At 41.3% G+C, this 21365-nt stretch overlaps 2 protein-coding genes across 3 annotated transcripts in view; one reads left to right on the top strand and one right to left on the bottom strand.

The window, feature by feature from the left end:
- xab2 (XPA binding protein 2) overlaps positions 1–21251 on the top strand; it is a 33885-nt gene extending 12634 nt beyond the window's left edge. The window contains exons 1-19 of one of the 2 annotated variants that reach the window (XM_086055470.1): positions 15544–15714; positions 16033–16181; positions 16304–16427; positions 16526–16723; positions 16795–16929; positions 17007–17171; positions 17508–17652; positions 17742–17893; positions 18057–18176; positions 18253–18384; positions 18664–18795; positions 18915–19028; positions 19119–19281; positions 19363–19553; positions 19902–20024; positions 20107–20278; positions 20381–20507; positions 20595–20698; positions 20812–21251. In XM_086055470.1, the coding sequence (XP_085911596.1) occupies positions 15679–15714; positions 16033–16181; positions 16304–16427; positions 16526–16723; positions 16795–16929; positions 17007–17171; positions 17508–17652; positions 17742–17893; positions 18057–18176; positions 18253–18384; positions 18664–18795; positions 18915–19028; positions 19119–19281; positions 19363–19553; positions 19902–20024; positions 20107–20278; positions 20381–20507; positions 20595–20698; positions 20812–20873 (2544 nt within the window). In that variant the 5' untranslated portion in view covers positions 15544–15678 and the 3' untranslated portion in view covers positions 20874–21251. Of the gene's footprint in view, positions 1–15543; positions 15715–16032; positions 16182–16303; positions 16428–16525; positions 16724–16794; positions 16930–17006; positions 17172–17507; positions 17653–17741; positions 17894–18056; positions 18177–18252; positions 18385–18663; positions 18796–18914; positions 19029–19118; positions 19282–19362; positions 19554–19901; positions 20025–20106; positions 20279–20380; positions 20508–20594; positions 20699–20811 lie in introns of those variants that run through there. The other variant, XM_086055471.1, reaches the window with a different exon arrangement.
- LOC147134280 (myosin heavy chain, fast skeletal muscle) lies at positions 721–10888 on the bottom strand. The gene is made up of 39 exons (XM_086055463.1): positions 10682–10888; positions 10409–10552; positions 10145–10301; positions 10026–10053; positions 9846–9954; positions 9557–9649; positions 9403–9466; positions 9218–9316; positions 9038–9141; positions 8799–8937; positions 8574–8692; positions 8323–8472; positions 8063–8233; positions 7656–7962; positions 7437–7504; positions 7243–7330; positions 7045–7162; positions 6816–6939; positions 6586–6722; positions 6217–6472; positions 5838–6080; positions 5562–5738; positions 5282–5427; positions 5097–5187; positions 4623–5012; positions 4416–4542; positions 4217–4335; positions 3854–4050; positions 3548–3731; positions 3309–3474; positions 3005–3129; positions 2584–2892; positions 2314–2517; positions 2106–2231; positions 1538–1708; positions 1332–1436; positions 1157–1252; positions 933–1064; positions 721–833 (listed from the first exon to the last, which is right to left on the bottom strand). Exons 1-39 carry the CDS (start codon positions 10886–10888, stop codon positions 816–818), a joined length of 5808 nt encoding a protein of 1935 aa, XP_085911589.1. The 3' UTR covers positions 721–815.
- Positions 21252–21365: the final 114 nt, after the last annotated feature.

Below are 21365 nucleotides of genomic sequence, written 5' to 3'. Positions count from 1 at the left end.
ACATGTTCAGTCGCCAGCTATGTGTGTCCCTAAATGGCTAAGTAAACACTTGGCAACTCATTTGAGATCAGGCCCAAAATAAGTCCCACGCCAGCCAATTGAACTTAATCCACATGCTGTATATGATACTGTAAGTCGCTGACATCTGTTAATGCTGAATGATGCATGTGTCCCTGCAGACTTTCACTCTATGTTTGTTGCTTCACTTTTGCAAACTTCTAGCCCTTATATAAGAAAAGAGTAGAGTAGGAGGACCTCAGACATACTGTATGCATGTGCCAACAGCGCATTTCAGTGGCTCCTACTTTTACATTTAGCCTCTTTTTAAGCAATTTCTCGCTATATTTTAAACCAAGATTCCGCAATTGGACTTTACTGCAGTTGGAGTACGATTTTGGTACACAAACTAATCACGAAAGTAGGAAATTAATTTGATTGTGTTTTTTCCTTCGTTTTCATGTTGGATTCATATGTGTAATTAGAGAAGGCCTTTCAATTAAGTCTTAAATGCAAGACAAATTTATACCAGGCTGGTTTGTTAAGCCAACAGCTGATGCTGATAGTCCGTCATAAGACTACGAGCTCAACAGGGTGAAACCTCCTTCTTGTTGTTAGTGCTTCATCAATCTATTTATTTTCTACACCGCTTATTTTCATTGTCCTGATTAGTCTCAGATGTTATAAATAAGATAAGTTACCAGAAAATAAATACAAAGATTCCGGGTATTGATAATAAATACATTCTTTATTGATGAGCCCTTAATCGTTCGCATCATATTTTATGAATGCTGTTTAAAGGCATCTTCGTGGTACTATTACTCAGCAGAGTCACTCTGGGAAAAAAAAGAAAAAGAAAAGAAGCAATCAGTCAAAGGATCTGATTCAAAACAACAACAAAGCTTTAGGCAGGAATGCAATTGCCCAAATGTTACCTTTCCAATATCACGGCTCTTGGCCCTCAGCTTGTTGACCTGAGACTCTGCAATGTCAGCGCGCTCCTGAGCCTCCTCCATCTCATGCTGCACCTTTCTGTACCTTGACATGTGAGTGTTGGCCTGCTCCTCCTGTGGTTTAAATGGGCAATATTCACACAGTTCCAGTACAGTTATTTCATCAAGTCAGCTGGGGATGATCAAATGCACACAATTGAACTTACAGCCTCCTCAGCTTGTCTCTTGTAAGCCTTGACTTTCAGTTGCAGTTTATCCACCAGATCCTGAAGCCTCATGCTGTTCTTCTTGTCCTCCTCAGTCTATAGATAAAAGATTCCATAGTCAGCAATAAAATACATTTCTGAGCTACAAGTTTAGTTTTTATTGAGCTACAGGTACCTGGTAAGTCAGCTCCTTTACTCTCCTCTCATATTTACGGACTCCTTTAATAGCGTCGGCTCCACGTCTCTGTTCGGCATCAACCTCTGATTCAAGCTCACGCACCTACGAGGGCGCATGATGATCAATAGTTTACTCTCCAGAGAAAGTAACATAATTCCGTTTTTACATTGAAAGTGCAACAGTATCCATAACAGTTGCCATACCCTTGACTCCAGTTTCTGGAGCTGCTTCTTGCCACCCTTCATGGCGAGGCTTTCGGCCTCATCCAGACGGTGCTGCAGGTCCTTGACAGTGACCTCCAGGTTCTTCTTCATCCTCTCCAAGTGAGCGCTGGTGTCCTGTTCTTTCTTCAGCTCCTCGGCCATCATGGCAGCCTGAAATGTTACATTTATCTCAAACTGAACTATATCTCACAGCAACAGAATTCCTGTTGTACCACGCCCCGCAATGAAATGCATTTTTTATGCCCTTTTTCCAGACTTAGAAATTTGATTAATTCCGACAAATTGTAATTCTTTGCATAAAGCGTGAATGTTATTGACAAATCTGGGTCAGTAATGCTTTGACTGAAATGTGACAACAAAGCCAGTATTACGGTTCAGATAGCTAGTCCATTATGTTTATGGAACTGAATGTCTTAAACATATTTTAAATGAGGATATTATGTTTTTAGTAGTGCCTTAAAAACACACTACCGGTACTACATAAAAAAAAAAATATATATATATATATATATATATATATGTAAAACTGGCAATGATGGTAACTCACATCAGTGATAGCCTTTTTGGCCTTCTCCTCAGCATTCCGTGCTTCCTGAACAGCATCTTCAACTTCGCCTTGAACCTGGACAAAGTCAGACTCCAGCTTCTTCTTGGTGTTGAGAAGGCTGGTGTTCTGAATGTGAAAAGAATCATGTATTAGATCTGTTTTTTTATCCTAAAGTGTATATCGGTATTATAGATTACTGAGCATGAACCTGGGAGTGAAGCAGTCCGACACGCTCGCTAGCGTCAACCAGCTCCTGCTCGGCAACTTTGCGTGCTCTCTCTGTTTGGTCCAGGGCAGCTCTCAGCTCCTCAATTTCAGCCAGCATGAGGCCATTTCTGCGCTCCACCATGGCAACCTGCTCCTTCATGTCTTCCTGGCCTCTAATTGCCTCATCAAGGTGCAATAAGGCATCCTGACGAAAACCAAATAATCATTTCTGTGCCCGTGAGCATTTCTGATGCCAGGATGAGAAGCTCACCTTGAGTTGTCCCTGAACATTCCTGAGTTGTTTCTGGGCCTCGGCAGCCTGCCTGTTGGCGTGGCTCAGCTGAATCTCCATCTCATTCAGGTCTCCCTCCATCTTCTTCTTCATTCTCAGGGCGTCATTCCTGCTCCTGACCTCGGCATCAAGAGTGCTCTGCATGGAGTCAATCACTCTCTGGCTGTTCCTCTTGATCTGCTCCATCTCCTCGTCCTTCTCGGCCAGCTTCCTGTCAACCTCGCCCTTGATCTGGTTGAGCTCCAGCTGCACGCGGAGAATCTTGGCTTCCTCATGCTCCAGTGTGCCCTGAAGGGAACAGTTTAGATTTACATTACAAACCCTTGAAACATTTTTTTTCTAATTTGTTAGCGCAGTCACCTCAAATCAAGTGATGTGATATATTCAAACATTGTTTTACCTCTGCCTCCTCCAGTGCTGACTGAATTTCAGACTTCTCACTCTCCACAGTCTTCTTGGCCTTTTCCAGCTCATGGATGCACTTTCCACTCTCACCAATCTGTTCAGTCAAGTCGGAGATCTCCTCTATATATTTGTAAACAGAAAAAATTAAGGGCAAAAAATTTAAACACATTTTCTTTGCAATTCAACAAAATCCCATAAATTTAAGATGGCGTCTAAGTGGAAATATGTTGGGATGTTCTTGTGAAATACAAGATTCTAATTTATAAGACGTTCATCCACTTGAAGTAGGAATGACTCACGCTGCAGATTCTTGTTCTCCCTCTTCATGGTCTCCAGCTGATCCAGACACTCCTCATATGAGTTCTTCATCTTGAACATTTCAGTGCTCAGAGAACGGGCCTCCTTTTGGGATCCTTCCAGCTCTGCCTGGCCCTCCTCAAACTTCTGCTTCCATTCTGCCAGGACCTGGACATTTTTAGATGTTTAGCAATTAAGTACTGTATTTCACTCTGATGGTTTAATTTAATTGCTCCTTTACCTTATCAAAGTTCCTCTGCTTCTTGTCAAGGTTGGCAGCAAGGGCATTAGCTCTCTCCACATCAATCATGAGGTCCTCCACCTCACCCTGAAGCCTCTGCTTGGTCTTCTCCAAAGAGGCACACTTGGAGTTCACAGCCTCAATGGACTCCTCGGCCTCCTGGAGACGCTGGGCAAGCTTCTTCCTGGAATGCGGAAGATTTTTTTTTAGATTTGGTTGACATTTATGTGTAGAATATTAGCTTCTCAAAAAACACTTACAGTAACACTTATAAGTAGAGTGTAGAAAGGTGTTGAAATTACTTACTTGGCTTCCTCCAGCTCCTCTGTGCGCTGGATAGCATCAGTCTCATATTTTGATCTCCACTGTGCCACCTCACAGTTGGCCTTGGACATTCCTCGCTGCAGTTCAGCTTTAGCTTCCTGCTCCTCTTCATATTGCTCTCTGAGCAGATCGCAGTCATGACGGGAAGACTGAACAGCATGGGCCAGGGCATTCTTTGCCTAGTAAACAAAAAAAAGGTATTTGTTAAAGTCAGTGTGAATTGTTTTCTGTCCAAATGTTTTATTGTAGCCTTTTTTCGTGGTTCATACCATGATGGTCAAATCAGTTGAAACTGTTTACCAAGTACTGTGTCTTATAAGATCGGAAGATTCATTCACACTGTACCTTCACTTCCTCCTCAACAAGTCGCTTGAGTTCCTCAATCTGCTGAGTATAGGCCTGCTTGCTCCGGGTCAGCTGGGAAACCAGAGCTTCTTTCTCCTCAAGCTGGCGTGAATACTCACCTAAAAGGGAAAGTGACAACTGGTTCAAGGAACAATGAAAGCCCACTAAAATATAAGATCATGTTTTTTGTCTGACTTACCGTTTTCAGTTTGGAGTCTTGCCCTCTGTACATTCATGTCATTCAGCTGACGGTTATTCTCATCATATTTGGTCTTGATCTCTGCCAGCTGGTCTTCTAGACTTCTGGATATTTTCTCCAAATTACTCTGTCATGGAAAAAAAACATTGGATTCTCAATATTTAGCATATGATGACTGCGATTCAAATTAAAATGAAATATTCTTGCCTTGGATTTTGCAACAGCCTCCATGTTGCTGGAAAGGTCATCAATCTCCATCTTGTACTCGCTCTTCTCCTTCTCCAGCTTCTGCTTGACGCGCTGGAGGTTGTCGATCTGCTCGCCAAGCTCTGCAACGCTGTCAGCCTGCTTCTTGCGGAGGGCGGCCGCTGTAGCCTCATGCTGCAGGGTGGACTCTTCAAGATCACGACGCAGCTTCTGGAACTCAGCCTCACGCTTCTTGTTCATTTCAATCTGCGCGGATGTCGCTCCGCCAGCTTCCTCGAGCCTCTCGCTGATCTCCTCCAGTTCCCTGGAGAGGTCAGCCCTCTGCTTCTCCACCTTGGCCCGGGCAGCCCTCTCAGCCTCAATCTCCTCTTCCAGCTCCTCAATACGAGCCTAGATTTGATTAAATTATTGACCATTAAGTTCATTACCTGAAACACAATGAGGTCTTCATTCGTCAACTCTAATCAAATGTACCTGGAGCTCCTTAATCTTCTTCTGGAGCTGAGCGCCAAGAGACTGTTCATCCTCAATCTTGCTGAGGAGTTGACTGGTCTCAAAGTCTTTCCTTTAAGTAGAAAGAAAAAATACATCCTTGATTGTATTTCTGTTTGCAACAGGAATCAGCAGGAACCCCTTGACCATATTATTCTTTCTCTTACTTCTTGAGTTTTTCATCTGATTGTTGTTTATCGTTCTCCAGATCCATTATGGATTCCTGGGCCAGTTTCAGATCTCCCTCAAGCTTTCTCTTGGCTCTCTCAAGGTCCATGCGGAGCTTCTTCTCTTGCTCCAGTGAGCCCTCAAGCTGTTACATATCAAGTTTTTGTTAATGTAAATGAGTTCTGATCTCTAAATGATAATACACCGATGACAAATACTGTCAAGATAGGTTAAGTTATTCCAAGGCAAATCATTTTGTCAACACAGTAGTGTTCTTACATCATCCACTTGCTGTTCCAGCTTTGTCTTGGCCTTGGTCAGAGTGTTGACTTTGTCTTCCTCTGCCTGAAGATCGTCCAGTGTCTGCTGGTGAGCCTCTTGGAGAGCTTTCTTCTCCTTTGTTAACTTGGCAATAGACTCATCTTGAGTTGACAACTCCTCCGTCAGGTTTTTCACCTGAAATATGATTTTGTACATTATTTCAGGTAAGTACTTTATTTAGTTCATAAGTTAATTTGTAAATTCCATGTAAATATAATACAAATAAAATGAAACCTTGTTCTCAGTGGCATGTTTCTCCTTCTCTACTTTAGCCAAGGTGAGTTCCAAATCATCAATGTCTTTCTTCAACTCGGAGCATTCGTCCTCCAGTTTCCTCTTCTTAGCGGTCAGCTCAGCGTTGATTTCCTCTTCATCTTCCAGTCTCTCAGTTGTTTCTTTGAGTTTAGCCTCGAGCTGGATTTTGCTCTTAATGAGCCCCTCACACCTCTCCTCGGCATCTGAGAGGTTCTCACCTTCCTACATGCAGATGAAGAATTTACCCAATTATTAGTGGAATTGACATTTTGTGTTTGGATATATAAGGTAGTTTGCATGGTTTGAGACTACATTTCGAACAGGTCTGTGCACAGCATGTACTACATTTTTTATTTACCGCTGCTATTTGCAGTTGCAGGTCATTCTTCTCCTGTAGCAGGGAAACCATTTTCTCCTCCAGTTCCTTCTTTTTGGCCAGAGCAGTAGCCAGGTCTGTTTGCATCTTATCATAATTCTCCTTCATCTGCTGCAACTCTTTCTCAGTCTCAGCACTCTTCAAGAGAGGCTTGACCTTGAAGTACAGCTTCAGCCATGGCCAGTTTTTCACATTCATGAAGGAACGGAGGTTGTACTGAATGCTGAAGATAGATTCTCTGGGGAAGAAAAGGTACAAATGCATTTTGCTGCAATATGCCTTCTTTCGGATTGCTGTTGATTATATGTACGGTAAATGAGAATAGCTGCATAATAAATAGCTTAGACTTACCTCCTCTCCATCATCTTAACAAACTCTTTCCTCATAACATATCCTCTGCAGAGAGCCTGAGTCATTGTCACCAGCTCAGCCAGTTTCTCATCTCTCATCTCCTCCAGGGTACCCAGCAGACCAGCTTTGAAGAACACCTAGGTCAGCGATTGAGGTCAATGAGTCATTAGCAAATATGCATACCGCAGAATATATGCATGTCAACACTATTTTGTTCTCTGTAAATGCACCTTTGTGTGTCCAAATCTATACTGAGTGTGATCCACATCAATGGAGCCCAGGAGTTTCTCTGCAGCCTTCTTGTTGTCAATGAACTGACCGTCAGGGATGACACTGGCATTCAATACTTTGTACCTGCAAAAGAAGGCAGGACAGTTAAGTACAAAATATTTCATGGAACTGTTGACTTAGTTTCTTTCAATTTTATAAGTGAGGACATTTTGACAAATGTACAGCTACCTCTGCTTGAAATCACCGTAGAGGATTCTGCTGGGGAAGCCCTTCCTGCAGATTCTGATGCCCTCCAGCACACCGTTACACCTCAGCTGGTGGATGACCAAGAAGTTCTCCATAAGACCTGAATGCAAAAGACTCCAGTCAATTCTGGATTCCTTTTTAATGACTACATTTAAGGTGCTCTTCAGTAAAACACCACACCTGGGGTTTTTGATTCGTTGGGAATCAGGCAACGCACAAAGTGAGGATGAGTGCTCCTCAAGTTGGTCATCAGCTTGCCCAAGTTCTCCTGTGAGGTGATTCATGATCATTTTTATTTTATTTATTTTTCACAAATGTCAACTAGAAATCATGGAAACATTACATTTATTTATTTATTTATTTTTGTGAGTTACCCTGAATAGAGCAGAGACAGTCTGGAAAGAACCACCCTTCTTCTTTCCTCCCTTCTTTGCACCGGAATCTGTTTCCCACAACATGTAATTGTGTCATTGTCACTTAGATACCTGCACTTCATATATTTCAGCACCATTTTAAAGCACAAGAAACCAAGGTTACACACATTCAATGTCAATCGAATTGCTTGATTGACAGCAACCGCATGAGCTTCGTACCTTCAGTTTTATTATGAGCCGCATACAACATAGCCAGCAGTTTGTTTGACGACTTCTGGTAGAGCTGGACAACGGAGTCATTCAGTGGGTCCTTGTTCTTGTCCAACCAGCCATTGATGTTGTAGTCCACAGTACCAGCATAGTGGACCAATGAGAAGTGGGCCTCAGCCTTGCCCTTTGCAGGCTTTGGCTTCTCAAAGGCCTTGGTCTTGCCGAGATGCTGATCGTGCAACTTGTTCTTGAAGGTTGTGTCAGAGGCCTTGGGGAACATGCACTCCTCTTCAAGGATGGAGAAGATGCCCATTGGCTGAAGTAGCAATACAAATTAATTCAGTATTTCTGTAATACTTACAAATCAAGATTTTTAATCAAATTTAATCTTGCCTAATACACAGTGTGTGTCTCACCTTCTCAATAAGCTCAATGCAAGCAGCCAAGTCCATACCGAAGTCAATGAACTCCCATTCAATGCCTTCTTTCTTGTATTCTTCTTGCTCCAGGACAAACATGTGGTGGTTGAAGAACTGCTGCAGTTTCTCATTGGTGAAGTTGATGCACAGTTGCTCCAAGCTGTTGAACTAAAGTATACAGATGTGCAGCATAATTAATCCAATATTATGTTTGTATGTGTGTTTGTTTGTGCTAATTTGAATGTTCTGTGACTCACATCAAAGATCTCAAATCCAGCGATATCTAACACCCCAATGAAGAACTGTCTTGGCTGCTTTGTGTCCAACATCTCGTTGATGCGGATGACCATCCACAAGAACATTTTCTCATAGATGGACTTGCACAGAGCTGACACAGCATTGTTGACCTAGAAATGCAATCGTTAGAGTTTATACAGTTGACACGCTTATTTAAGATATACATATGAATGCTCTTTTTCTTTTTGAATTTCAACATAATTATTCTGACCTGTGGGACGGTCTGACCTTTGGTCACCATCTCATTGCCAACTTTGACTCTGGGGTAGCACAGAGCTTTCAGCATGTCAGCTGAGTTCAGGCCAGTAAGGTAGGCGATTTTATCAGCCACTAATAACAAAACAGAGTTATTTGTAATTTGCTTGAAATGGGTACACACACATTACAACAGTCATGGTTGGTACAGTCATTTTGCAGATATTATTGCAAGACATACCTTCAGTGCCGTCAGGTTCAGCCTGCTCCTCACGCTGCTTCTGCTTGAATTTCATGTTGCCATGATGCATCACAGCACCAGTCAGTTTGTAGATGCCAAGTTTCTCTTCTGAAGTGAATCCCAGGATGTCAATAGCTGTCTGTAATGTACATTAACCACAGTTATTGGATTTTAATCATTTTTTTCAAGTTCTCATAATGGAACAAACCATACTAATAGTGTTTGAATTTTATCCTTACATCTGTTGCAATGAACTCCTCGATATCATTGATGCTCTTGACCGTGATTTCACCCTGGCTGATCATTGGGTAGTCATATGGGTTGGTGGTGATCAGAAGAGCCTCTGGAATAAAGTTGAGGGAACACATCAATTGGCGTTTCTAGTTTACTGACGTTTATGCCTTGCTGACGTGACATACCAAGCAGCTCAGGCTTGTGTCCTGTCATCAGCTGATAGAAGATATGGTAGCTCCTCTCCGCAGACAGCTGGAAGGTGACACGGGACTTCTCCAGCAGATCTGACCATTTGTTAGACATATCGGAATTCATACGGAGCCAACGTTTGTTTTATTTTGTGACGTTCACGTGGTTATTGAAAACTCACAAGTTTCAATATCAGCTGAGGCCAGCTTGCCAGTCGAGCCAAAGTGGATTCTGATGAATTTACCCTAAACGTATTCCCAGTAACATGTCAGTTTGGGCTTGTTAACAGTAAATGTGCGAGAGTTACAGTAAAGCCTTATCATTTGAAGACTTACGAAACGAGAGGAGTTGTCGTTCCTCACAGTCTTGGCATTACCGTAGGCCTCCAGCAGGGGGTTGGCTGCAATGATTTGATCTTCCAGGGAACCCTACCAGGGCATTGTAGTAGACAAACTAATTAGGCTCCACCAAGAGAATGGTAACTTTATTTAGTTTTGTTACCACGGAGATATTTTAATTTCACTGTGAATCATACATGCACCTTAAATGCCAAAATCCAGACATGCAGGACGTGGGTATTTGTGAAAGACAATTGGGATTGCTTCTATGCTCTTCTAGTTTTACCTGCATCTTGCCAGATGTCTCAACTTTTTTGCCCCCAGCAACTGCAATTGTTGCAAAGTACTGGATGACACGCTTGGTGTTGACAGTCTTTCCGGCACCGGATTCTCCACTGGGGAAGATCATAATATTTCAGTGCAGTTTCTCAAAGTTTCAAATCAAGTTGTTGTTTTTATTACTTACGTGATGAGGATTGACTGGTTTTCACGGTCTAAAGTAAGAGAAGTCGTCACAAATGTTATAGCTACTAATTATAGTTTCTATAAAGTATTGCTTTCAGGACTTTCACAAAAATATCTTACCAGTGAGCATGAACTGATAGGCGTTGTCAGAAATGGAGAAGATGTGGGGAGGAGCCTCAATCCTCTTCTTGCCTCTGTAGGCACCAACAACCTGAGCGTCGTACACAGGAAGCCACTTGTAGGGGTTGACCACCACGCAGAAGAGGCCGGAGTAGGTCTGGAAAGAGATTTCATTGCTCTCGTAAAGCCCCCTACCTATCACAAATCTTTTACATCAACTCAAACTATCCAGAGTTGAAAAGTAGTACACTGGCGCTGACTCACGTAGATCATCCATGATGAAAAACGCTCTTTGAGGTTATACAACACGGCAGGCTCGTTGAGGTGGGTCATCATGGCCATGTCCTCAATTTTATCGAACTTGGGAGGGTTCATGGCACAAATGTCATCTTCTTTGACGGTGACTGTCTGCATTGAAAAAGCAGTAAAAAAAAAAAAAGTTACAGTATACTATGGAATGGACACCTTCCGCTTTCATACGCTAGAAATGAATGTTCTACAGTACTGCAGTCGTTTGGATTTTTGAAATTCCCGTACCTTTCCAGCAACTCCAAGAACCTCAACTGTAGCTTTGCCACCCTCTTTCTTGATGAGTTTACCCTTGAGGTACATCTCATCAGGATCAGTCACAAAGAACGCTGTTTTAGCATCAAACGGCGTATTCTGAGCCTCGATCCTCTCCTTCTCGGGTTTGCGGAGGTAAATGGCCGCAGGCCCATAGCAATCCATGTCCTTGTCCCCCATGATGGCACCTTATGTAGGACTGAAACAAAACAAAAATGAGATTAAGTATCTCAGTTATCATGTGCAAGCCAGTCTCACAAATAATAATGGTTGTATGGCGGATATTCTGATATCATACCTCACTTAAACAAGAAGGTGGGGCACAGTATTTTGGCGGTGGCCTGAAAATAGCAATAAAAATAGAAATGAGCATGGTTATCTAAAAAAACGTTTGCTAGATAAATTAAATAATACATTTAAAGATATGGTAATTTCTGTTTAATTTTTTACCTTCATAATCTTATTTTTTATGTTGTTTTTTTCCCATTATGAATATCAACATGCTACAACAGAAAACAAGGACAACGTCCCCACAATCCAAATTAAAACAAAACACAACCACTATACACAAAACAATAATCCACAATACAAAAACCCACGTACACAAAAACGCATGAAAAATGTCAGTGCAATAACAAGAAAAATTGTAATTTACAAATGTCTCAATAAAAATCCGGGATATCCTTATGAGTTTTAATCCGGACCTAAACATTTATTTAGGACCTCTCATATTTTAATTCCATTGTTTGTTTCAACCATGTACAATTCCATTGTTCAATATAGCCTCATATCACTTTTAAAATGTGTTAAGTAAAAATCTGTTCATAGCTTTAAATACAAACTGTTTTCCTAATAGTGTAAATTTACAACATCACTTCAGTTTATGAAGTCCCCAAGCATCACAGAAGCTATAGCTAGTTTCCGGCATAAAACAATTCTTTCAATATTTTGTCAACGTCTCTCCAAAAGGAGGACACAACGCTGGTCTAAAATCAACTGATGAATTGTTCAAATCATTAAAGTCTATATTCACTAACATTTCAAAATGGGATTACATTAAATCATTCAATAAGAAAGGCATTTAAAAAAGTATTCGGACAGATAAAGAGCTCGAAGACATACAGCACTAACCTGGGTGAGATGCCTGTCAGTTGTTAGTGGATATGAAGCGCTTGCATTTATATAGGCGGGACATGCCAGGTCAGCAGATGATGGGCACTCGATTTGGTCAAGTATCTCTGTCATCGTCAGAGACATACTTTGACACCGGAGCTTTGGGAAGCTTTTTGTGTCTGAAGATGAAACTGTAAACCAAAAATGTCTGCATTAAGCGGATAGAAAAAAAGTGATGACACACCCCAAATTAAAAGAATGATTATCATCTTTTATTTGATTTTCTTGTCGCATCTTTGTCCTTTTTGAGATATAACCGATGTTAAATTATGGAGCATGACAATGTTTCATATCTTTGGAAATAATGAATTACACATTTTATAGGGCCATTTTTCAAGTATTACTAAGTGATCAAAAACAATGACTGTAATATTATAACCCTATAATTTGGTTTGGAGGCGATACGGCATGTACTACTCGTAATTATGTGGACAGAAATGCTTGAGCAAAGCCAATAAAATGTGAGGTATGACAGAAATCTCTGAAGAATGTCTCCAAATAGATGACGATGACTATGAATCCATCAATCAGTCTTTAAACCCCCACTTTGCTGTTACCTTGCTCCAATAAATACTGGGACAAATTTAGAATCTGTATAACTTGAGAAATATTCATTACACTTATTTACAATACGAGCTGCCTTTACGTCTTGCACTGGTGGTCAACAATTTTGAACCCATCTGCTTGTGGTGTATCGTTGCAGAACACTTGTACAGCTCATCTGCCTCTTAGATAGTCAAATAGAAGATATGAAGTTCAAGTGGTCATGACACCATCCCTTAGAAGGAATTGCGGAACATTTGCCAACTAGACCTATATTAAGTCCAACTCGGATGTCAAAGATCTTCATCATTGGAATACATTTGATTCTAAGGATGATGTTGAGTTGGAAAGTCACTGTCCTTGTAAAGTCTGACTCTGACTTTGATATGCTGTGTGTGCCAAATTTCATTTGCAGCTGTCTTAAATACCTTGGATAAGTATGATTGTTGTGTACAAAAGGGCTTAGATATCCACCCTCAGACAAGATGGACCAAGATTATAAATTGACAACTTGCCTACAATGTGGTGTGAAACCAGCTCTTCTAATGTTTATTGAACTCATTAAGAGTGAATTATTACTCTGAAAACATTAGACAAGAGGGTTTTGCAATGCTATTCAAGTGAGAACAAATCAAATTCAAATCACAAATGAGTTTTTTTGTGATCAGGATTTAACACCTACATTATCAATGCTTTCAAAGGGGGGAGCTTTGTTCTCATAATGAAAGCCATATCAAAAGTACTAACACTAACCTTTGATTTGACGTTAGCAGAAAGGTATTTATTGAATATTATGGTAATTTTGTTGTTGTAGTCCAAAAAGGTGAACTTTGAAACATGTCTTGTGTTGGATCCCATTTTATTGTGCAGATTAACCAAATGAAAGTTCTGGTGTAGTGTGAACAGCATACCCTGAAGAGAATGTGTCCCATAAAGGCACTTGACTATGACAGGCTTGAGTCAAACTTCCGTGTCTATTATTTGCGACAAATGACAAGTACGAAAAAAAAATCCTTATGATTTATATACAGTGGCAAAAGGATGCCCTATTCATATAGATAGTGATACTCTTCATACGTGTATATGCGTGCTGGATTTCATATATACTGAGAGCCAATTCCAAAGGTTGACATATATGAACAAGTGGGCTAGTGTGTGCCTATCTATTTGTGGACACTTCTGACATCGATTTATTTGTTTCTTCTTTTGAATGACTGTAAACATTAATTCAATCTAGAATATTGTCAGCAATAATATTTTTTGAGTTTTACTAGCCAGGTGCATCGCAAAGGGTGGGTTAGAGGTGACATTTGACCCAAAGAAACCTTTGGTGTCAGACATTTTGAGTGATAGTTAACACAAGGGCGCTTTCCCTTCCCCCTGAAGGAATGCTGAAATGATTTATCTTACTCCACGGCCAAAATACCGGTAATCAAAAACTCAGTCACCATACAAAGAAAAGTATGTGCAGCTATCACCAAATTTTAATCAATTTCATTCTTTTATCTAAGATACAATTTTACTTACTTACTTTACTTACTTTTTTTTAGGTATGTATGTATATGTTTTTAGGTATACATGTGTATATATATATTAGTGCTGTCAAGCGCTAAATTATCCATCCATCCATTATCTGTTCCGCTTATCCTCACAAGGGTCGCGGGGCGTGCTGGAGCCTATCCCAGCTGTCTTTGGGCAGTAGGCGGGGGACACCCTGAACTGGTTGCCAGCCAATCGCAGGGCACACAGAGACAAACATCCGCACTCACAATCACACCTAGGGGCAATTTAGAGTATCCAATCAACTTACCATGCATGTTTTTGGAATGTGGGAGGAAACCGGAGTACCCGGAGAAAACCCACACAGGCACGGGGAGAACATGCAAACTCCACACAGGGAGGCCGGAGCCGGGATCGAACCCACAACCTCTGAACTGTGAGGCGGATGTGCTAACCAGTCGCCCACCGTGCCGCCGCGCTAAATTATTTTAAACCTAATTACCGGTAATCGTAAAATATTCCATAATTGACCGTGATTAATGGTATTTTTCAACTACAATTTTTTACAAAACTTGGAACAGATATTTACTTGACTATAATCTTGGAATTAATGTGGAAACATTTTTTGAAAAGACTGTTCTAATAGCTTTCTTTTCTTTGATCCTTGAATATGATTCATTTCCTGTAAAATACAACTGTTGAACCATACACCAAAGACGTACCACTAATATGGTATTTGAGTTTGGCTTTGCAAAGTGCGCAAATTATTGGGCTATCGAGCAACATTTTAAAGTACAACTATGTAAAAAAAGAGACAGAGACTCTCCTCTAAATTTGGCTGCAAAGGGAGCAGAGGTCAGCTGCCACAACAAGTAAATAAAACTGAGTTAACTGAGTTAATTTTTTGTAAAATGTAAAGTGTGTGTCTATGCATGTGTGTGTGTGTGTGTATATATATATATATATATATATATATATATATATATATATATATATATATATATATATATATATATATTTATACATTAATATATATATATATATTTATATTTATACATTTATTTATATATATATATATATATTTATATTTATATTTATATTTATATAAATGAGTTGAGATGTGCACAGTCAGCATCTTTTTTTACATGAAGCGTTTTAGACTGCCCCTTCAAGTTTGTTTATTTTATTTGACCAATTTTGTTATTTTGCGTTGTAGGTATTCACAAAAAAATAAACTGTTTAAATAAAACGTTAATAATCCCAAGCACTGGAATTTAAAAATGAGTACGGAGCGTTTACGTTCGTCGGAATTACGCAATGACGAATGCAGAAGTATGACGGAAAAGTGACCCAGAGATTTTCAAAAGGAGAAGACTTCAGATTTAATTGTTTCCTCAGTGATCTCGACATAATTAGTGACTCAGTGAAATATCTTTGGAGAAATGACTGTATTCCTTTGTGAATACATTTAATTCAATACAATTTTAATATATATTTCCCATAAATTGTAACTGTGTCTGATTTGGGACATTTAGGGCTGCAACGTAGTGAGTTTACGACAGAAGTGAAGACTTTACGGCTGTGCCAAATTCACGTATATCATTGGCTCACAGGGAAACACGTGACCCAAATTTGTCAATGTGTCACCGTTTGGAAAATCTCTGGTTTTACACGCTTGGGGACGTTAGCCAGCTAACGTTAGCCAAAGCTAACACTACTAATTTCGATTGAGCCCGCCATTCACCGTGCTAGAAATGCCGTCCGTAAATGGAAAACAGGATGTTATCTTTGTAAGTTTTCATGTAATTAAGCCGTTTATCTAAATATACTAAAAACTCGTGGGTTGCTATGAGCTAAGGCTAACGCTTGCTGGAGTGCTACGCTTGCTATGTGCATGCGACACTTATGAAATCAACTATTTTGTTATTATTATGAACATTGTTGTGTGGCCGCATTTGAACTGTTGAATTGGCTTATGATATGTTTATACACTTTTCTAATTTATAAATTGTACGTATGAATGCATGTAAACACTTGTGGTCGTACAGTTATGGAGAATCGTCTAACTTGTGTTCTTATAAATGCGATATGATTTCCCGCTTTATTAGGAGGACGATGATCTACCGTACGAGGAGGAGATTATCAGAAATCCATATTCAGTCAAGTGCTGGATGCGTTACCTCGAGTTTAAACAGAACGCGCCCAAATCCGTCCTCAATATGATCTATGAACGGGCTCTGAAAGAGCTACCTGGAAGGTATGTGTTATTCAGAGCTGTAAAGTATTGTTTTTTTTTTTTTACTCGTCTGCAGTATTTTTAAATCAAAAAGCAAAGTATGTGGTGCGCTAACCTTTTTTAAAAACTATGCTTTCCCACAGTTATAAACTATGGTACAATTACCTGAGGGAGAGAAGGAAACAAGTCAAAGGGAAATGTATAAACGAACCAGTGTATGAAGAAATCAACAACTGCCATGAAAGAGCATTGGTGTTCATGCACAAGGTGGTAACTACGTTAAAGGGCCAAATATTTGATATAATGTATTTTCTTATTTATTAAGAAGTTTACTGAAATTGTGCACCCATCTTCTGTGACTCCAGATGCCCAGGATATGGATCGATTATTGCCAGTTTCTGGTGTTGCAGTGTAAGATCACAAGGAGTCGGCGATCATTTGACCGTGCGCTCCGAGCTCTTCCTGTTACTCAGCATCCACGCATCTGGCCTCTCTATCTTCGCTTTGTTCGTAGCTTGCCCTTGCCTGAGACGGCCATACGAGTCTACCGCAGATACCTCAAGGTACTGACGAGCAAGATTTGGCAATAGCGGCCGCATTTATTGTTTAAACATGTCAAATTGTGTATGTCTAGCTTTCTCCAGAGAATGCAGAGGATTACATTGAGTACTTAAAGTCTGTTGGACGCTTGGATGAAGCCGCTGTACGTCTAGCAGCTGTTGTCAATGACGAAAGCTTTGTGTCCAAAGAAGGCAAATCGAACTACCAGGTAAGTGTTTCAACATTCCCTGGGAATTAATAAAAAATAAATAAATGTGTAATTATTATATATATTTCTTCATGCAGTTGTGGCACGAGTTATGCGACCTGATTTCGCAGAACCCCGACAAGGTGACTTCGCTAAATGTCGGCGCCATAATCCGGGGTGGGCTCACTCGCTTTACGGACCAGCTCGGCAAGCTTTGGTGCTCCTTAGCTGATTATTACATCAGAAGTGGCCTCTTTGAAAAGGTTTGTAAACAAATGACAGCCCAAAATGCACACGTCTGGATATTCTATACCATATTTCTTTAAAAAAAATGGCCTCCACTCTAATAGATGCTTCCTTGAATAAATAATTAAATGATTCTGTCATGGGGAAAAAAGTAACTGGTAGTGGCTTTGTGTCACGGTCAAATCATTACTACAACACACAATGCATGCAGAAATGGTATGTTTAAAGCTGACATTCAACGAGAATTAGATGTTTGAAAAAGTGACTCTATCAACGGTGTAAACGCCATACCCAAATAGATGACTAGTACTCATTGGGAGGTACGAACATAACTTTCTTATTGTGTCTTATAGGCCCGTGATGTGTATGAGGAGGCCATTCTTACAGTGGTAACCGTCAGGGATTTCACACAAGTCTTTGACAGTTACGCTCAGTTTGAGGAGAGCATGATTGCAGCCAAAATGGAGACCACCTCCGAGATGGGCCAGGACGAAGAAGGTTCGTGTGTGTGTTTTTAGTCGAAAGCGCACATCATGTCCGTTTGCTCTGTCACACTTGTTTATTCACGTTGTCCTTCGCTCCCCAAGACGACATCGACCTGGAGCTTCGACTCGCCCGCTTTGAGGAGCTGATAACTCGGCGACCTCTTCTTCTGAATAGTGTGCTGTTGCGGCAGAACCCCCACAATGTCCACGAGTGGCACAAACGTGTCAAACTGTACGAGGGCATTCCACGACAGGTGAGCTAACGTGCAGACTGACCATTTGGTCAACCAACCTGACTGACTACACTTCCCCGGAAAGGCACGTCCACACAAATACAGTTAACCCAAACTATTCTAACGTCACAGTACTTTAGCTCTATATGACTAATACGTTTTGTACCTTGCATCCACTCTACAGATTATCAACACATACACAGAGGCAGTGCAGACCGTTGATCCCGTGAAAGCCACAGGGAAGCCTCACACGCTCTGGGTCACCTTTGCTAAATTCTATGAGGACAACGAGCAGCTGGATGACGTAAGTACATGCATCCCGAAGGATTCTCAATGGACGAGCTGTGGGGGGAAAACGTCGAATGCTTCGTGTCATTTAGGCCAGGACCATCTTTGAGAAGGCCACCAAAGTGAACTACAAGCAGGTGGACGACCTGGCCACAGTGTGGTGCGAATATGGAGAGATGGAACTCCGGCACGAAAACTACGAGCAGGCACTGAGGATATTGAGGGTGAGACATGCCTTTTTATTCTGGTTCAAATTTGTCAAAAACTTCAAGTCATAGCGAGTCAGTAGTAAAGTGTTCCCCTGCTGTCTCACGTTTTATCACCACATGGCATATTTTTTTTTTTTTGTGTGGAACATATCTATTTGTCTATTGGGGAAATCGGCGCCACATTGAGAAAATCTGTTATTTATAGCAATTGTTTTTCTACGTGTACATATGTACAGGTAGTCAATATCACTCTCCACTTACTGTTCTTGAATATCATTCATTTGATGACTTTAGAAAGCCACAGCCATCCCATCCAAGAAGGCTGAGTACTTCGATGCCTCTGAGCCAGTCCAAAACAGAGTCTACAAGTCTTTGAAGGTCTGGTCCATGTTGGCAGACTTGGAAGAGAGTCTCGGCACATTCCAGGTGTGTATCTGCATGTGTTTTGGATTTTTGTTCATTTGTTCATTTATAGAGAGAATATCCGCGCTATCTGTGTTGGTGTGAATTGTAAACATGTTGCCTAAAATCTTCTCGCCCTCCAGTCTACAAAAGCAGTGTATGACCGCATTATTGACCTGCGCATCGCCACGCCGCAGATCGTCATCAACTACGCCATGTTCCTCGAAGAGCATCAATACTTTGAGGAGAGCTTCAAAGTAAAAACATGTCACTATATGTTACATAAATGTTGTTCACTGAATAATACACTAATCGTCTCTGTTGGATGCATCGCCCTTTGTCTGCAGGCATATGAGCGTGGCATCGCCCTCTTCAAGTGGCCAAACGTTTATGACATCTGGAACACTTACCTCACCAAGTTCATTGACCGATACGGAGGCAAAAAGCTGGAGAGAGCCAGAGATCTCTTCGAGCAAGCCCTCGATGGCTGCCCCGCTAAATTCGCCAAGAGTGAGTAGCTTTTGGAAAACCGCCGATTGCTATCCACATTCTGCGATCTAATACCATGCTCGCCCTGCGCGGCGCTTTCAGCCATCTACCTGCTGTACGCCAAGCTGGAGGAGGAGTACGGACTGGCACGTCACGCCATGGCCGTTTACGAAAGAGCAACGCAGGCGGTAGAAAACGAGGAGCGACACCAGATGTTCAACATCTATATCAAGAGAGCGGCTGAAATATACGGCGTCACGTACACCAGGGCCATCTACCAGAAGGCTATCGAGGTACATTCGGCGGTCGTTATGACTCACCAGCTGTGGTTAAGTACTCGGGATACTACTTTTTTCAGGCTGGGTACGAGTACTTACATTTTAGTACTCGGTGATACTTCACAACGCTTCTATATCGCGCAATTGCGAGGAAAATTTTTGATTTTAACATCCACTTGCATGTTTCTTTTAAAACGTAGCCTGTAACACAAAGTATTTCAGTGATGTGGTGTCTCAGTCCGAACACTAGGGGGCTCTATCGCTGCACTCCTCGCAGCTCTGCCAGACAAAATAAATATAAAACAAAATGAATAATTAGAAGTCATGACACCAAACGCCTCCCCCAACCCAATATTTGTCCAGGTACTCCCTGATGAGCATTCCAGGGACATGTGCTTGCGATTCGCCGACATGGAGAGCAAACTGGGTGAAATCGATCGAGCCAGAGCCATCTATTCCTACTGCTCTCAGATCTGCGACCCCAGGGTAGGAGCATACTCCCACTGCCGAGTGTTCCTTTTTCACCAATGATTTTCACATGTATTGATTTCCATCCCCTCCCCGCCAGGTCACAGCTGTATTCTGGCAGACGTGGAAGGAATTTGAGATCCGCCACGGAAACGAGGACACCATTCGAGAGATGCTGCGAATCAAGCGCAGCGTGCAGGCCACGTACAACACTCAGGTCAACTTCATGTCTTCTCAGATGCTAAAGGCCACGACGAGCTCCACAGGCACCGGTAAGATGACTGCTTCTGGTCATCGGGCCGATACGAGAATGCTCCGATTTAGTAAGTGAGCATTAATTGTAGCCACTTTTTTTTTTTTTTGTGTCTGTCCAGTGTCAGATCTTGCCCCAGGCCAGTTAGGAATCGACGACATGAAGATGTTGGAGCAGAAAGCGCAGCAGCTTGCAGCAGAGGCAGAGCAGGATAAACCCAAGCCCAAAGAAAAGATTCTCTTTATTAGGTCTGTCCTTTTTTGGTAATTATCCAAATATTAATACATTTTGAAGTGTACACGGAATAGATTTGTCTTATTTTTCTGTATGCGCAGGAGTGACACATCTCGCAGCGAGTTAGCCGAGCTGGCCAAACAAGCCAATCCCGATGAGATCGATATTGATGACGAGGATGAGGACGATGGGCAAGGCCCGGAGGGTGAGCGACCTGACTGGATTCAATTTTTCTTTTCTTTTTTTTTTTTTTTTTAACTTGATGTCATCCAAGACAGCATGCTTATTGTTTCCCCCCGTTTGTCACCCTGCTTACAGAGGTGCAGCTGGAACAGAAGAGCGTTCCCACTGCCGTCTACGGAGGTCTGAAAGATGATTGAGCAAACCCTCTCGAGAACACTTTCTTACGTTTGTAACGTTGTAGTCATTTTTCTCAAGTCATAAAATATGCATTTGTGAGTTTGTGTACATTCTTGCATTCACTCCCGAGACGTGTGTTGTCAGCATGGTTTCCCTCCCTCCACAATTTGCCTGGAGAAAGAAACGTGCACTTTTTAGTGATGACCACAGTGGGTCAGGCTTTCTCAAGTATGTGGTAGACCAATTGGGCAGGCGAATAGATACATTTTGGGTTCATGGAATTCTGGCATACAGTATTTAGTTTAAAATGTCTGTACTTAATCGAATAAATGAAGTTTGTACTTATATTTTTACATGTCCTGAAGCGTTAATACAATAAAGACTGGTAATACAAGGTATTGGATTTTTGCAACATTGATGTCAAGAGGTTAACCATTACATTATACAGTGCTGGTTTTCATTGCTAGCATATCTAACAAACATAATATTCCCTTGAATATATTAAATTTGTG

This window comes from Filicampus tigris, chromosome 16 (genome assembly GCF_054856515.1).
Source record: "Filicampus tigris isolate MCC_2025a chromosome 16, RoL_Ftig_1.0, whole genome shotgun sequence".
Classification (NCBI taxonomy): domain Eukaryota; kingdom Metazoa; phylum Chordata; class Actinopteri; order Syngnathiformes; family Syngnathidae; genus Filicampus; species Filicampus tigris.
The sequence above is the reverse complement of the archived record's forward strand: the minus strand, read 5'-3'. Positions and strand labels throughout refer to the sequence as shown.

Coding starts and splice junctions, on each gene's coding strand:
- LOC147134280 (XM_086055463.1), bottom strand. CDS start 10,888: ATGGGGGACAAGGACATGGATTGCTATGGGCCTGCGGCCATTTACCTC. Junction 10,054..10,144: donor CTATCAGTTCATGCTCACTG/GTAAGATATTTT, acceptor CTCTTACTTTAG/ACCGTGAAAACCAGTCAATC. Junction 8,938..9,037: donor AGGAGTTCATTGCAACAGAT/GTAAGGATAAAA, acceptor TGTACATTACAG/ACAGCTATTGACATCCTGGG.